At 55.6% G+C, this 16,734-nt stretch overlaps 1 protein-coding gene and 1 long non-coding RNA gene across 5 annotated transcripts in view; one reads left to right on the forward strand and one right to left on the reverse strand.

Annotated features, from left to right (window-relative positions):
- Positions 1-16,734, reverse strand: part of LOC105494821 (potassium voltage-gated channel subfamily Q member 4) — a 56,630-nt gene that overhangs the window by 12,101 nt on the left and 27,795 nt on the right. For 2 of the 3 annotated variants that reach the window (XM_071095194.1, XM_071095197.1), the window contains exons 2-9: positions 11,403-11,493; positions 10,611-10,737; positions 10,222-10,397; positions 9,441-9,566; positions 8,934-9,044; positions 8,658-8,753; positions 6,505-6,593; positions 4,639-4,800 (exon numbers count right to left, since the gene is read on the reverse strand). In XM_071095194.1, the coding sequence (XP_070951295.1) occupies positions 4,639-4,800; positions 6,505-6,593; positions 8,658-8,753; positions 8,934-9,044; positions 9,441-9,566; positions 10,222-10,397; positions 10,611-10,737; positions 11,403-11,493 (978 nt within the window). The remainder of the gene's footprint in view (positions 1-4,638; positions 4,801-6,504; positions 6,594-8,657; positions 8,754-8,933; positions 9,045-9,440; positions 9,567-10,221; positions 10,398-10,610; positions 10,738-11,402; positions 11,494-16,734) is intronic. The other variant, XM_071095195.1, reaches the window with a different exon arrangement.
- Positions 8,972-10,238, forward strand: LOC139362883 (uncharacterized). Of its 2 annotated transcripts, none has more exons than XR_011622406.1 (3): positions 8,972-9,112; positions 9,454-9,590; positions 10,105-10,238. It is a non-coding gene; the product is annotated as an uncharacterized lncRNA (long non-coding RNA). The 2 variants fall into 2 exon arrangements; XR_011622405.1 differs by having other exon boundaries at positions 10,082-10,208.

The following is a 16,734-nucleotide window of genomic DNA, read 5'->3' on the forward strand; positions in this document are numbered from 1 at the left end:
AGATGGAGCAAGAACTGGCTCTGACTTCAGAGTCTGTATTCTTTTTCTGGGTCAAGCAATCAGGATAGGGTATAGAGCAGTGGTTCTCAACTGGAGCAAGTTCCCCCACTCAGGGGACATGTGGCAATGTCTAGTAGGTAGACATCTAGTAGGTAGAGGCCAAGGGTGCTGTTCCACATCCTGCCATGCATGTGATAGTCCCAAGCCACAAAGAATTATCTAATGTCAATGATGCCAAGGTCAAGAAACTCTGGCTAAGGATCTGTTGGTGCCCTGGGAGAAAGTTGGGGTGGGCTTGACTGTGGCTGCCCTGCTGGGGACGCCGAGCTCTGCCCAGGCTGCCCTGCTGGACCCAACCCCTCAAACTCACTTCCACAAGGACTTTCTTTCTTTTTTTTTTTTTTTTTTTTGAAACGGAGTCTTGCTCTGTAGCCCGGGCTGGAGTGCAGTGGCCGGATCTCAGCTCACTGCAAGCTCCGCCTCCCGGGTTTGCGCCATTCTCCTGCCTCAGCCTCCTGAGTAGCTGGGACTACAGGCGCCCGCCACCTCGCCCGGCTAGTTTTTTGTATTGTTTTAGTAGAGACGGGGTTTCACCGTGTTAGCCAGGATGGTCTCGATCTCCTGACCTCGTGATCCGCCCGTCTCGGCCTCCCAAAGTGCTGGGATTACAGGCTTGAGCCACCGCGCCCGGTCAACAAGGACTTTCTTTAGGGCCTCATGATTTGCCCTCCCAGGGCCACTCTCACTGGGGAAACAGAGGCAGCCTACCACTTCTGAAGCCACATACAGCTGCTCTTCAGGGACTATAGAAACAGCCTTGCCACTGGCCTCTGCCATGGCTGTGTCCTTCCTGTCCACACCCTCCGCCGTCAAAGGAGGCTTGCAAAGTGGCGGGCCTGACCCAGAGACGCCTTACCTCAACCCTTCAGCTCAAACTGAACCATGTCCATAGCCATGGTTTCTAAGCTATGGTTTTTTGGTTTCTTTTAATAGGTAAATATGATCTTAACTGCTGAACATACCAAATCAAATAAGGTGAACATTTATTGGAGCCAGGTCCAGTTTTAGTGGAAGCAGACCCTATTTACATCTGCATTTTACATCTGAGGAAACTGAGGTGCAAAGGGGTCAGGTGATTTGCCCAAGGACACATGAATAGTGGGTAGTAGCTAGATTGTGGTCCAGAACCCACATTTCTAGGAAAAAACACCTCTCAGCAGAAGCACACATGGGCAGCCAGGAGCCCTGCCACTCGTCTCCTAGCTCCAGGACCCCAGCCCATAGGGCCCCAGAGGCACCTTTAGAAACCCAGGACTCCATGAACTCAGGTTGCCAAGCATTCCAACAGGGCGAAACTCACACTGGGCTTTTGGTTCTGCATGACCCAGCTCTGCTCCCAACCTTAGCTCTGATGTCCAGTCTCAGGGGGGCCAAACTGGGCTGCCAGCTTTTTTCCCCATGCTGCGCTCCCTCTCGCCTCCTTGCTTGGGTCCATGCTGCTTCGCTGGCCTGGAATACCCTCCCTGAAACCCACTGCTTTTAGGGCTTCCTCTGGGTTGTGTGCCTGACCCGGGCTCCACAGCCCCTGAGCTTCTTCCCTTTGTTGCACTCATCACACTCAGCTGCAATTACTCTTTGCAACTCTCCAAGGACGATGTTTTATTCATCACCATGTCCCTAGTGCACAGAGCAAGGCCTGGCACAGGGCAGGTACCAAGGAATGCCACGGAGATGCAGCTAAAAGAGCTGGGGTCCTGGAGTTGGCAAAGGTGCCAAACCCAGTTCCTTCAGGCATCTGCTAGGTCCCCAGGTGGGCAGCGGGGAGACAGAAAGTTAAGCTCAAGGCCTGGCAAAAGTCAGAGTGAGAAGGACCCTCAGAGGGCCTCTAGTTCAATCTGCCCATTCCACAGACAGAAAACTGAGGTCCAAGAAGGGAAGCAATTTGGCCAAGATCACAGAGGGCATCAGCAGCAGAGCCAGCACACATCCTTAAGGCTCCTGCACGTGCCCCTCCTGGCACTCTGGGCCCATGCCCCTGACCTAGCAGAGGCATCCCAGAAAGGCGAGGGGTTCACCGGGGACCCAAGGCAGATGGCAGGCGGCAGGCACATGCACCTTGTCCTTGTTCCATCCTGTCTCCTCTCCAGCCCCCAAATTGGGTGGGGCAAGGAGGAGTGGGGATGGGAGGAGCAGGCGAGGGGGTACCTCGGTCTCCAGCTGGCGTGGATCCGAAAGAAACTCCGTTTATTATTAAACATCTGGCTGGAAGGTTGAGAACAAGACACGAACAGAGGTTAGTGGGAAAGGACTGTAGGCAGAGTGTGGGGAGCTGCCGGGATGGGGCCGGCCTCCAGTGGCTGCTGGGAAAGAAGGACCCCCACCTAAATCATCCTCCAGCCCCATCGCCAGAACGTAGATGTTCTCAAACTTTGCATAAGGATCCCCTGGGGAGCGTGTTACATATGCAGAAGGCTGTATCTCTTCTCCAGAGATTCTGATCCTGTGGGCTAGGAGACAGGTCCAGGTATCTGCATTTTGAACAAACACCCCATGGGATGCTGATGCAAGAGGTCTGGAGACCATGGTTTGAGAAACTCATCGCAAAACCCTAAAGAGGAGAGGTGCTGGCCCTGGCAGTGCCATCCCACAGGAAGTCCTGCTCCTTTAGCACCACTTCCTGTGAGCACACTTGGCCCAGGTCCATCCCCAAGCACCACCAGAGGTGTGGCCAACTGAGTGTGTATATGTGCGTGTGTTTTTGGTGGAGGGGGATGTCCTGGTTGGTGGTCTAGACAGCCACGATGAATGATATGGCCATTGGGCCTGAGCCTGGTGACTGATCTACAAATCATAGCTCAGCCTCCTGGGGTGCCTGGGAGAAAGGGCCACTTTACTACCATCACCATGTGTCCTAGACACACGCCGAATCCCCTTCCAGGCAGATGGATACGAGGCTGGGAGTTAGTGATAGCCAAGCCCTTAGCAGTAATCTGTTCCTGGGCCCCGGAGCTGGGGAGGTGTCAGGGACCAGAGGAGCCGTGAGGAGTGTACAGGTGCTAGGCCCCAGGCTAATGTCCATTCCTCTTGCCTTCCTATTCAGTCAAGATGAGACAAGAGTGAACTGGAAGCACAGAGAGCCCCGGTTCAGGTCCTGGACAGGATTGCTGGGACACAAAAAGTCTTGAGTTTCTGCCTGGAAACTATGTTTGGTAGGGATGAAGGTAACAATGAGGGACCTTTGGGCAGAGAATCTGAGAGGGGCCCTACTCTCCCAGGGAGCTCTCAGCCTGGCCTGGCGGTCATGCTTCCCCTCCCTCCAGCCCCAGACCTGGAGGGACTCTCCCTCTCCACCCACTTCCTGTTCAGCCCCTGGCCCAGAAGTGCCCTCACTGAGGAGGCTGCTCCCTGCATCCTCTGCACCAAAACTCCTCCTGAGGCCTTTTCAGCCCAGAAACTCAAGAGCTCCCAGAGCCCTGATCAGCCTAAACACTGCTGATTTTCCGCCAGGACACACAGGTTCAGAATGACCTGAAGAGTTCCTCCAGGACACACAGCATCGGGTGGCAGAGGCAAGCTTCTACCACACCTCCCCTGCTGGTCACTGGGCGGCTCACCTCTTCTCCTATCCTTTGTTCTGGGCCTGGGGCTCAGAATGACACTGAAGCTCAAAGGCCAGATGTCCATTTGGCTGGTTCAGGGGTGATGTGTAAAGATGAGACAAAACAAAGAGATGGGTAAAGGCCGGGGGGAAAAAGAATGAGGGGGATTGAACCCCCGACCTCAAAGCTAAACCTCTACAAGAGCAGCCACTTTCCCATGCTGTGAGTCCACAGGCTTCCCTCATCCAAACATGCCTGAAATTCTTCTGTTAAGGAACGTTTATGTAGGGGTGAGCATTGTTTGTTCTTTGTTCTTCTTTCAAGATTTTGTAAAAAGCTCCAGGAGAGACAGTTCAAGGGGAAAGAGATGGCTGCGAGCGCCAAAGTGTACCTTACTAAGGAAGGGAAAAGAACCCCAAGAGGACCCTGTGGGATTAGCAAAGTTGCAGACACAGGCTGCAAAGTAAAGAACATCAGTCACTGGCTGAGTGTAGGCAGCTCCTACAGAGGTCTTAGTCACAGAGCTCTCTTTCCAGCTGGCATCTCATTCCCGAGAGGCGAGGTCAGTACCAAGCCCCTCCTACAGCAACATGCCGGGGGAGGGGGTTCCCTGCCCCCACACTCCAGGAGGGTGCCCACGATTACCTGAGCCGTAAGCACCTGTGGCCAGTGGCCTCCTCCTCTGTCCAGCTTCCCGGGAGGGATGGGGGGTGCAGGGATGGAAGAGTGAGGGGGACGTAGGAACAGAGAAAGAAAGAGGACAATGCCATGAACGGAGGAGATGATGGGAAAGGATGGCATGGACACCTCTCCCACTCAGACCCTTAGAGCCCCATGGGACAAAAAGGTGAGTCCAGCCTGGCCCCTCCAGAGAGGCCCTCAGTTTGTACCTGTCTGGCCCTCTGACGGCCTCGGAGTCCCCCAAACAGGCCCAGACACCCACGAAGTGGCTGAAGGCAGGTCTGAGAGAGGATGAGGACAGAGAATGGAAGAAGAGGAGGAGAAGCAAGAGGAGGTGGCAGCCGCACGGGGCCCCTACCTTTCCCCAGGGCAGAAGGAGGTGCTGCCCGGCCGGTGGCAGGTGGCAACGGGCGGGTAACGGGAGGGTGCTCCGTCGGGTACCGGCGCCCGCCGCACCTCCAGGGGCCGTAGGCCCCCATTGCGGGCCCGTTGCACGTGCTCAAACAAGAGGGCCAGCTCTCTGTAGGAGAGGGCGCCATCAGCGGTAGACAGGGCCCTGGCACCGCCCCCCTCACCCAGTGGGCACAGAGCTCCTGAGCTCAGATATTGCCAGGTCCTGCCGCTCTAGAGGTGTTCACTGAGAGCCCAGCCAGAATAGGACAGGGTGGACCGTGGGAGACTGGCCTTCCCCACTCCCTTTCTACCCCCAGTTCCCGGGAAATCCCCAGGGATGCCAGGCCTGGATGTGAAGGCTGGCACAGCTCAAGGGCAGTCACGCAAGGAGCTTACTCTCAGTCCATCAAGCTGACTGCCTGAACGTGCCGTGCCTGCTCAGAGGCCAGCAGCGGCCCTGACATCCTTTCCCGCCAGATCTGACTCTGGATTTTAAGGGGAGACGGAGGCTGAGGAGGGCGGTGTGGCAGGGTGGCTAGCCCAGCTTCCTTCCCCTCCAGCACTCACTCCTGCCACTGGGGTTTTGGAGACTAGATTCGGGACTGTGGCTTCTTCCTAACTCTCCAGGCCATTTCCTGCTGCCATGAGCCAAGGAGGGTATCTTCCCTCTCTCCTGCCTGCCTTCCCATTGTACGGATGAGCAAACTGAGGTCCAGGGAGCAGATGCCCAGTGGATTCAGAATCTCCAGACTAGGCTCTGTGCCTCTGAGCAGAGGTCCTAGACCATCCTACCACCCCCACCCCCAGATCTCCCCTCATATACATCGTATTTCTTACAAAGCAGCCCTGTCCCACTCTCGAATGCCTGACCTTGAAAAAAAGGCCTCTTCTAATTTAGTCACCTTCCCACTCTGAGGTAGGAGCTTGCCTCTGCTGGGTGGAGAGATGTGGGGGGCACCAGTGTGATGGTGGGAGCCCCTCTTCCCAGCCCCTCCTCTCCTGCGTCTCCCCTGGGAAGCCCCCAGGGCCGGGAGGGCATGGGGATGGGGAAGCCAGGTGCAGGGGCGAGTGGGATCGCGCAACAGCTGCTCCTGGAGAACTAATGAGGCAAAAAAGGCGCCCGCAGAAGCGCTGAGCACAGCATCCTGGCCCAGCCACATGCTTGATGCCCGCCTGCCCGTGGGACTGAACTGGGCTCCATGGTTTTCATTCCTGCCTGAGGGCCTAGCTAGGCACCTAGCCACATGCACCTTCGTGATGCTATTAATAATCCCTCGCGTGGTGCCACCCCCATGCAATCTTAGCGTGGCCCTGGCCAGTGGGGCAGACCCACTTCTGGGCCCTGAGGCTGCTGACTGGCACAGTAAAAGTGGGCACATATTCCCACATGGGAGTCCGGGGTGGGAACATGTACCTAAGTCTGGAACACATGTTTCTGCCCACCCCACACTTTCTCCAACCAGCTGCAATATCCACTAACTCTGTCCCCGACTCAGGACGGAGGGGAGACGAGCTGGCTGTATCACTGCCCTAGGTGGCATCACCTATGGGTGAGCATGCACACTGCCAGCACTCCAGGGGCCGGGGCTCAGCCATGGGCCGGGGCTTCACCAATGCCCTATGTCCAGTGTCCACCCCTCCCCTGGGCATAGCAGAGTAGAATAAAGGACACTCCAGGCTCTCAATTACATAAGATCTGCAGAGCCAGCCCAAAGTGCTCCCCTGGGAGCCATCACCCCCTTTCCACCCTCCAGGGCTGCGTCTCAGCCACTTGTCCTCAAAGGGCATTGCTGCCAGCCCCCCACCCACCCCCACCCCTAGCAGGACCTACCTGAAGGATGGGAGGATACTGTCATAGTAGTACCAGGTGGCTGTCAGGTAGGCCCGGCTCATATCAGTGGAGTACAGGCGCCATGCAGCCTGGTGGTATGGGGGACGTGGGGGATGGGGCATCAGTGAGGCCTCTCCGTCCCCACCAGCCCTCTCCCCTGAAAGAACCCAGTCTTTGGTCCAGTTGTGGGTTACCCAGAGCCAGAGGCCAGTTCCAATTCCACAGCCACCGACAGCGGCAGCCAAGAAAGTAAGGCCTAGGGAGAAACGACTTCCCCGAGGGGACAAAGCAGATCAACGTCAGAGCCAGGGACCATAGAGCAGAGAGGTTAAGAGCTGGAGCTTTGTTGTCAGGCAGACGTGGGTTTCCAATCCCAGCGCTGCCCCTTATGAGTGAGGACAAATTAAGTAAAGCTTCAGAACCTCAGTTTCTTCACCTGTAAAACGCATGTAATACTACAGGGTATGGTGAGGAATGAACAGTTGTATATTAAATGCCAAGCTCAGTGCCTGGCATATAGTAGGCACTTCATGCCAGTTTCCTCTGCTAAACACTCCTCTTATTCTCTTTATCACGTTTGATAAATACCTATTCATTGTGTATTTGATTGATAACTTTCTCTCCCCCTAGACCGTAAGCTGTGTCTTGGTTACTGCTGCATCCTCAGTGCAAATATAGTGTCTGGCACATGTGGGTGCTTTGCGAATGTTTGCAGAATGCCATTATTATTACTAGCAATGCCACTCCATCTTTCCCAGCTGCCTGTCACTGCCCGCAGGAATACTAAGGACTGAGAGGGGAGGAAAAGCATTACCTACCAACCCCTCAGCGTCCATGGACTTGCCGAGCTTCCCCTGCAGCAGGAGGGACGAAAGTCAGACAGGAGGAAAGACTCCCGCTCCCTCCACGTAGGAAGAGCCAGGGAGGGACTGTGAGTGTGGCCATCAGCGAGAGCAGGGAGGCATGGAGGCTGCTAGGTGGGACAAGGCAGAGCTGGGCCCTGTATGCCTCCCTTCTTTGGATGCCTCTTGTCCTTAAGGGGCTGCCACCGCTGACCTCACCAGCCAGGCACCCTCCTAAGACAGGAATATTTTTACTTCCTGCTTGCCTAGGCCCCTGGCATGGGCTGGGGAGCAGCTGCCAGAGCTGTCTCATTAATTATGGGCACCACAATACCAGCTGTCTCTTGGCATGGACAGTGCCAGCCACCTGCCCCTACAATGCCCCTCAGAAGGCCAGCTCCCAGGGGACAGTAGCCATTGTGCCCCAAGGGACGCTAAGAAGAAAAGGCTGAGCTGGTGGCTGGAGATAACAGGGACAGGGAGGAGGGTTCTACCCTGGGGAGGACAGATAAGGAGGGGCTGAGTGAAGCCTGGGTTTGGGGCTCAGAGGGTGACACACTGGCAAGCAGGCAGAGTTGGGCTGGGCCAGTATTCCCTGAAGCATTTCCTGCAAGGAGTTCTCTTACACACACTTCTGACTAGCAAAAAGCCAAGGCTAGTCCCGGGGTCACAGAAAATCAGAGCCCTGGCCTCAGCCCACACACAGTCACAACACACCATGGCGCAGAGGGAAACTGAGACCACACACTCCTGACTTCCTACCCACCCCTCTGGCTGTTCCTTCTCTGTCTCCTTGCCCAGCTCAACTTTGCCAGCCCACCCACCTGCTAAATGTTGAGGTTCCTAAAAGCCCTGTCTGCACTATCTTCTCTTCATTTGTGTGAGTGCTTGTGGAATGAATGAATGAATGAATGAATGAATGAATGAATGAATGAATGTGCTGGGAGTGGGGCGGGCTTACTGCTGCACAGCTGATGGGGCAAGCAGTGGATCTCTACCAGAGGCCTCAGGGCTCCTGTCTGGGCTCCGCCCCTTCCCAGACCCTGTGAAGTTGGGCTGGAGTTGGGCAATAGGGCAGCTCTGGCTAGCCCTAAACCAGGCATTTGGTGCAGGGGGATGTTTCTGGCACTGTCAGTGAGCATCCTGGCTCTGTGTGTGACTTGGCATGTGGCCCCAGGAAAGTCACATAGCCCCTTTGAGCTTCAAAGTGGTGTCACAGTTGGGTTGGGGACATGGGTCAGCACACAGGGTTGACACACCAGTGCAGTCATACAGCCCTGCTCCTGGGGCTTCTTCCTGGGCATCTTGTACCTGGATGAGGTTGGCTGCCGGCATCCTCCGTTTCTCGAAGTGTTTCTGCCGGTGCTGCTCCTGGACCTTCAGGGCGAAGCCGGACCCTAGGATGCCCTAGAGGGATAGGGCATGGTTGGGGGAATGTGATGGCAGTGGTGGGGCAGTAAGAGGCTGCAAGGCTGTCCCCATCCCTGCCCCTCTGAGGTGCTCCAGGGTCCCCAGGCAGATTTGTGACAGGGGCTGAGCAGGTCCCACCCTCAGCCTCCCCGACCAACTGAGCAGGAGGCAACTCACGGCAGGCAGGGCAAAGAAAGAGATGCCCAGTAAGGCGAAGCCAGCAGCCAGGACCCTGCCCAGCCATGTGTGCGGTGTCTTGTCACCATAGCCGATGGTTGTCAATGTAATCTGGAGACACAGGTTACCAGCAGGACTGGTCACGGGGGCCACCTATGGCTTGTTGGGGGTACAGGCAGGTAGGAGCCTGATCATGAGGGAAGGGGCCCGCGGTCACTCATGGGGGCTGGTTAGGGTCATAGATGGATTCTCCCTCTCCTGGGCTGGTCAGGGGAAAGGGGTACAGTCACAGGGGCTTGATGTTGGGGGCTAGCTGGGGACAGAGGCAGGTCCACCAGAGCAGGTTGGGGGGTTAGCATTGGGGCTGGTCTCAGGGAGGTTCCAGCTCTAGTGAGAGGGCAGGGACAGGCCCGCTCAACCCTGAGTCAGGAGTCACAATGGGCATACCTCGGGAAGTTCCCAGGGAGGGTCCCAGGGAGAAGGGCAGCCCTGCAAAGACTCACGCACCGTCCCCCACCAGAGCGAGTCGGCGTAGGAGGAGAAGTCGGAGTTGGCGTCCTTCTCGGCCAGGTAGACCAGGAAGGAGGCGAAGATGAGCACCAGGAACCCGATGTACCAGGCGGTGATCAGTTCCTGCGAGGCAGGCGGAGGGGCGCGGTAAGGAGGGCTGTGCCTGCCTGGGAGATGTGGGGGGCTTCCACACGGGAAGGGGATAAAGGTCCCCCATCTCCCGGAGTCCCTGGCTCACTTTTCTTTCTCAGCTCCTCCCATCAGGGCGACCCTGCCCTGGCCTTCGCGAAACCGCCAGCACTCTCCCTACCCCGACTCCTATTCCCACCTTCACCCCCACCCCGCCTGCCTTGAGTCTCCAGGTTCCAGGCTCAGGACTCCAGCACCCTGCCCACCTTGCCCTGCCCCGCCAGTCCCACTTTCAGGCTTCCACGTGGGGCCCACCCTAGCCCCGCTCCAGCCCCACCCTCAGGTCCCACCTCAGCTGTCCACTTTGTGGGAAGAGTGGTCCCTTCAAACCCAAAAGCATCTGGGGGAAACCCTCAAGCCCCGCCTCTCCGGCCCCGCCCCCTGATCTGGTCCGGACTCCTAGGCCCGCCCCTACCTAACTCGGACTCTACTTCGCCCCACCCACTTAGACCTCGGGCTCCAATCCCCGCAGGCCCCACGCCTTCCCAGCACCGAGACAGCCCCTCTGGCCTCGCCGTCTCCGCCCTGCCTGCTCTGCTCTTGCCCCAGACACGCCCTCGAGCCTCCGCGCGCGGTCCGCAGGCCTCACCTTGCTGTGAGCGTAGACCACTGAGCCCAGCAGCTTCCAGGTGCCGCCGCGGCGGTCCATGCGCACCATGCGCAGGATCTGCAGGAAGCGCATGCTGCGCAGCGCAGACGTGGCGAAGATGTTGCCCTGGGTGCCCGCGGCGATGACGGCCACCGAGGCCACGAACACGATGAAGTCTGCAGGGGCGGGAGCGGCGAGGTCGCAGCCAGCCCACCCCGCGCACGGACCCGGAGGCGGGGACTTCTGGGGCTGTGGCAGGGGACTGGGGAGCGAGGGGGAGGGTCCGTTGAATCTGTGCCGGTCTCCAGGGTCAGAGTCAGGATTGGGGTCAAGGCGTCACCCTGGCTCCTGGGGTCAGGGGTCAGGTCGGGCGGGGCGCACCTCATTACCTATGACACAGAAGGGCTTTCTGGCAAAGCGGAAGCGACCCTGCCATCCTCGGTAGCGGCAGCAGCATCCGGCAGACCAGACCCGGACGATGTACTCCAGGCCAAACACCACGATCATCACGAATTCCTGTGGGACCAGGAGCCTGAGTTCTGGTCCTCACTCTCCAGAACTGAGGCCCAGGTCACAGCGCGGACCCAGCCAGGAGTCCCTGGGTTAGAGGGACCAGGGCTTCCTCAGACCCCTCTCCTCGAGTTTCCTGGACTTGAGGATTCCGGAGGGCAGGAGACCCCCTCCGCCTCCTGCAAGAAGACTAAAAGCCCGAGCGTGTCCTCCCCTTCCAGCCCCCATGAGCTGATCGGATTTTTCTGCTCCTCAACATGCCCTCCGCGTCCCAGCTGTCTCAGACTCCCTAACTCTGACCGGGTGACAAAAGGGTGGCTGGCTGTCAGCTGTCTCCCTCTGTGGGGCTTCCGTTTGGTGTTCTGTGTTTAGGCAAAAACTGAACTAAAATCCACCACATGTGGAGTTTGCAGATTTTGTCCTGAGAAGGGGTGGAGCCTACTCACTTCTATTCTGGACCCATCATAAGCCCTTGCATAGAGGCAGGAGGTCCCCCAACACTTGCTATAAAGTGGGGATGATGCCCACAGAGGGGCAGCCACAGCTGAGGGAACACAGCACAGCAAGCTGCTCTCTGAGCCATGGTATGAGAAGCCTCTTTCCCCCTTCAGCCCTCAGCCCAGAGGTGCTCCCTCACACAGCCCCCTCAGTCCTGGACTCCCAGCACTTACCAAGATGAGGAGACACTCGTTGGCAAGTTCCTGGTGCTCCTGAATAGTGGACAGCACAGACAGCACCAGGCAACTGAAGACCAGCAAAAATCTACAATTGCAGCATGAAGGAGAGGGTTAGACTGTTGGAGGGACAGGGCGGCCAAGGGTGCCCCTGGCAGGGGGTTACAGAGCCAAGAGAGGAGAGCATTATTTTCAGAGAATTACGTGGCAATCAGAATCAGAATTCCCTGGAGTTACAGCTCTGTGCTGGGCACCAAAGGCAACAGCACCCAAGCCCCAAGCTACTGGACCTCACAACTGTCTCAATTGCCCCCTGCTGCAGGCTGCAGCTCAGAGAGGTAGTCACTCATCTGTGAGTAGCAGGTCTGTCTGGGCTGGCAGTGGAAACAGACTGACTCAAGGTTCCTCCAGGTCTAGGCACCCACAAGTGGTGGCCACAGCCCCAGCTTGGTTTTAAGATGTCTTGGGAGAAGTGCTCCAGAGGTCGGCCCAGGGCTCAGGGAAGGTCAGCAGATGAAGGAGGGGCCTTCTTTCTTAGGCACTCCAAAGTGGCAGGAGCCTGGCCTCATCTGCAGAATTGGGACAACTGCCCCTGCCTTCGTGGAATTAAGTAACGAGATAGCTAGAAAAGGAAAGAGGATCATGGAGGACAGGTAGAGAAGGAAGGATGCAGGGGGGAGAGGATGTAGAGAGGGGAATTGGGCAGTGTGGAGCTGGGCCATCGAGGCCAGGAACTCCCCTGCAGACAGTGTGAAACTACAGAGTGGCCCAGAACCAGATGCTTAGAAATGGAAGGAACTTTAGACTTTAGCACATCTAATACTTCCCTCCTCTCCCATTGCACCACGAGGAAACGGGCCCGAAGAGGAAGAAGGACTCACCCTTTGTCACCCAGTGTGCCCAGGACAGAGCCGAGATTAGAGCCAGGGTTCCCAACTTCCCCGTGGATGAAAGAGGACAAAGGGCATGAGGAGAGGAGCTGGTGGCCTTGGCAGTATGTGGATGGGTGAAGGAGAGCAGGGTGAGAGGTCACAGGCTGCAGACACAGCAAAGGCGAATGAGGTGGCCTCCAGGAGCACCCCTCTTTGGGATAGGGGTGTGCTGAACATGCACGCACCCCGGAGGAGACTCCAGAGGGAATGGGCTTCTCTGGAAATACATTTCTGTGTACTGACCTGCCAGCCTGCCCAGATGTCCCCAGTCTCCCAACCTCTGCACCGTTGCTGGCACGGTGCATGCTACACAGAACACCTCTTGTCTGTGCCTGCGAGACTCTGCTCACCCTCCATGCCTACAGGAACACAAATGCTACATGCTCTGCAGAGCCTCTGATTCCTGCACCCCACTATCCCCACTTCAGAGCTGCCAACTCCCGATGCTTGCCTCCCTGTGTGTGGCCCAAGTCACTTTCTATGTGGCTTTATTTATATTCATGTTTCATGGTGACCTTAAGGGCAGCAGCTCAAGGTCAGAGAGATCTGAGTTTGGATTCCAGTCCTGCTTGTGTGTGTGGTTTTGGGAGCGTCACCTGCCTTCTCCGAGCCATCTCCTTATCTATGAAGTGGAGGCTATGGGAGGAAGACATGCAAAGGGCATGGCACTACCCTGGCTCACTTGCACCTCCTGGACAGGGGCTCCTGGCCATTTTGGGGGTCAAGTGTATCCCAGCAAATGCCCCTGGTTTGAGAAGGTAGGTGGCAGATGTCGGTAAATTGTTTTGAGTGAATGAGTTCGAGAAGAGCTTATTCCTTGGCCAGTTCCAGACCAGAGCTGAGTCAGCAAAAACATGGGGCACTGGAGAACAGAAGAGCAGAGCACCAGCTCCTCGTGTTCAATAATTAATCACAAAAAAAGGCAGCGGCCACATGCACCTGCATCGGGACTGCAGCTGAAGCAGGGTTTGGGACCAGAAGGGCCCTCCATGAGGTCATCTCATGCAGCCCCCTCCTCGGGGAATGGCTGCAGCCAGGACTTTATAAGCCTTTACCTTGGCCTTGATGGACACCCTCCCGTCCATTTCTCAGCTGACCTCAGAAGCTCAGGCAGCAGTGGGCCACTCTGGGGCCTTCTTCCGCAGTGTTTCATTAACGCTTTTCTTTTATTTTATTTTCTCCTTTTTTTTTTTTTTTTTTTTTTTGAGATGAGTCTCACTCTGTTGCCAGGTTGGAGTGCAGTGGCACGATCTCAGCTCACTGCAACCTCCACCTACCGGGTTCAAGCGAGTCTGCTGCCTCAGCCTCCTGAGTAGCTGGGGCTGCAGGCGCATGCCACCGTCCCCAGCTAATTTTTGTATTTTTAGTAGAGATAGGGTTTCACCATGTTGGCCAGGATGGTCTTGATCTCCTGACCTCATGATCTGCCTGCCTCAGCCTCCCAAAGTGCTGGGATTACAGGTGTGAGCCACCGCGCCCGGCCATCATTAACACTTTTCTTGCCATGTCAGTAGTTACACATCTATAAAATTTCCACTTCACAATTGTAAAAAAAAGCAGATTATAAAACCTTAATGGCAATGTGATCCCAATGTTTGAAATAGAGATGGTTTTTATACACATACCGAGAGTCAGCAACGCTATCTATGGGTGGTAAAATTAAGTAATTTGGCTTTTGTTTTGCTTTCTGCTTATCTGTATTTTCTTTTTTTTTTTTTTTTTTTTTTTTTGAGACAAGGTCTCACTCTGTCACCCAAGCTGGAGTGCAGTAGCATGATCACGACTCACTGCAGCCTTGACCTCCTGAGCACAAGCCATCCTCCTACCTCAGCCTCCTGAGTAGCTGAGACCACAAGCACATGACACCACACCCCGCTAATTTTTTAATTTTTTGTAGAGATGGGATTGAACTATGTTGCCCAGGCTGGTCTCAAACTCCTGGGCTCAAGTGATCCTCCTGCCTCTGCCTCCCAGAGCTGGCAGTGTGAGCCACTCACCCAGCCTGTATTTCCTAACTTTTTTTTAGAACAGACATGGGTTGTTTGGGTAATAACAAACTAATCTAAAATTTAAAATGCAGGCCAGGCGTGGTGGTTCATGCCTGTAATCCCAGCACTTTCGGAGGCCGAGGTGGGCGGATAGCTTGAGGTCAAGAGTTACAGACCAGCCTGGCCAACATCGTGAAACCCCGTCTCTACTAAAACTACAAAAATTAGCCAAACGTGATGGCAGGTGCCTATAATCCCAGCTACTCCGGAGGCTGAGGGAGGAGAATCACTTGAACCTGGGAGGCGGAGGTTGCAGTGAGCCGAGATAGCGCCATTGCACTCCAGTCTGGGTGACAAGAGCAAGACTTCGTCTCCAAAAAAAATAATAATAATAATAAAATAAAATAAAATGCATTTTCTTAACAAGACAAACAGGAAAAGCCCACTTTGGATCCTGCCCCACCCCTTGACCACAGTCGCCTCTGCCATTCAGCAGGTGTGAGGATGCGGCCGCCTCTCCCAGGTGTCCAGCTCGTGTGTCCAAATGCCTGCTCAGTGACTCTTCTTGGATGTGTGGTGGCCTCTCAAACCCAACACTTCCAAACACCAGTTCTCAATTTGTCCTCAAGTCCTCCTCACCTCCTGCTCCCCATCTCAGTAACGGCACCAGGGCTCCTCCAGGGCTCAGGCTCCTTGATTCTTCCTTTCCCTCCCCCGGCACATCCCCTTCTGAGCAAATTCCATTGGCTCTACCTTCAGAATCTATCCCTGGGCAGGCCAGGTCGCACCATCCCAACCAAGCCGCCACCATCTGGCATCTACCTGGCCTCCCTGCCTCCACTACGCCTGAATGTGACCACTCTCTTCAAAGCAGCCAGAGTCATCTTCCCACAATGCACAACTGGAAACCATCGCTCTCCACAAAGCTCTCCTCAGACTTCCATGGCACTTAGAGAGGGAAAGTCCAACTCCTTGGCACGGCCAGCAAGGCTCTGCGAGGTCTGTGCCTCCACCCCCACCTCCAAATTTGACCTTCTGCACTCTCCCGCTGGCTCACTGCACCCCACTTATTCTGGCCTCCTTGCCAGTCCTGGAACACACCTAACATATTTCCACCTCCAGGCTTTGAACCTGCTTTACTGTTTCCTCTGCCTTACCCAGGTCTGTTCCAATGCCACTTGCTTGGAGGGGCCTCCCCAGCCATTCCCTCTCTGAAAGAATGGCCTCATCTCCACTCTCTTGCCCCTTATTCTAACTGATTGATTGACTGATTTCACAGCACTACTGAAAGACTAAGTAAATGAATAGCAGGAGTTCACTGTTACCAAACATCAAAACACCGTGTCACCAAGCCAAAGCCTCTAGGTTGCACCCACTGAAGAGGTCCCCAAAGCACATCCATCCCTGACTCCTCTGGCTGCCCCATATCTTTCCTAAAAAGGCACACCTCTGACCTTGACCATCTCCATTTGGCAGACACTGCTTAAAAAGCCCCTGAACTTCACTTCTCCCTGCTTTAACCCACTGGCTAAGAGTTTCTATACCCTTGATACTCTCATTACATTTGAAGGGATGTACTTGGACTAATAGAAAACATCCTAGGAAGAGGCACAGTGGCTCACGCCTATAATCCCAACATTTGGGAGGCCAAGGTGGGAGGATTGTTTGAGTCCAGGAGATCAAGACTAGCCTGGGCAACATTGTGAGATGCTGTCTGTACAAAAAAATCAAAACAAAAATTAGCCGGGCATGGGGGTATGCACCTGTGGTCCCAGCTACTCAGGAGGCTGAGGTGGGAGGATCACTTGAGCCAGGGAGGTTGAGGCTACAGTGAGCTGTGATCTCGCCACTGCATTCCAGTTTGGGGGACAGAGCCAGACTCTGTCTCTCAAAAAAAGAAAAGATCCTGTGTTCCAGGCACCTGAATAATTATCCGCATCTTCCAGATGAGGAAATAGGGCTCAGGGAGGGCCAGGCTTGTTCAGGATCACACAGTGGATCTGTGGCAGAGCTGCAGCTCAGGCTGACCCTCAAGCTGCCTTGGGCTTCCTGGAGGGGGTTCCTCACACAGGGACAGCAGAAGAGAGATCAGTATCTGGAGGTCAGGGGTAGAGGAGACAAGGCGAAGGAGCCCCTTAGCTGGGATTTCATGCCTGCCACAACTAGGGTGTGGCATTCATCCAACAAAGGACTATCCAAGTATTCTCTCTGGCCCTCCCTGGGGCCTCAGTTTCTCCATCTATACAAATATAGATGAAACATGGGTGCTGGCTGGCCTCAGCCCTCTCTAATCTCCCCATCAGACAGGCCAGACTAGCGGCCACTTTCTAGGACATCTTTGCCTATCATGTCTGACTGCAATTTGTGGCCCATGTTCTTTCTCCCTTGCCCAGCCCAGGAGGCAGAATG

This window comes from Macaca nemestrina, chromosome 1 (assembly GCF_043159975.1).
Source record: "Macaca nemestrina isolate mMacNem1 chromosome 1, mMacNem.hap1, whole genome shotgun sequence".
Lineage (NCBI taxonomy): Eukaryota > Metazoa > Chordata > Mammalia > Primates > Cercopithecidae > Macaca > Macaca nemestrina.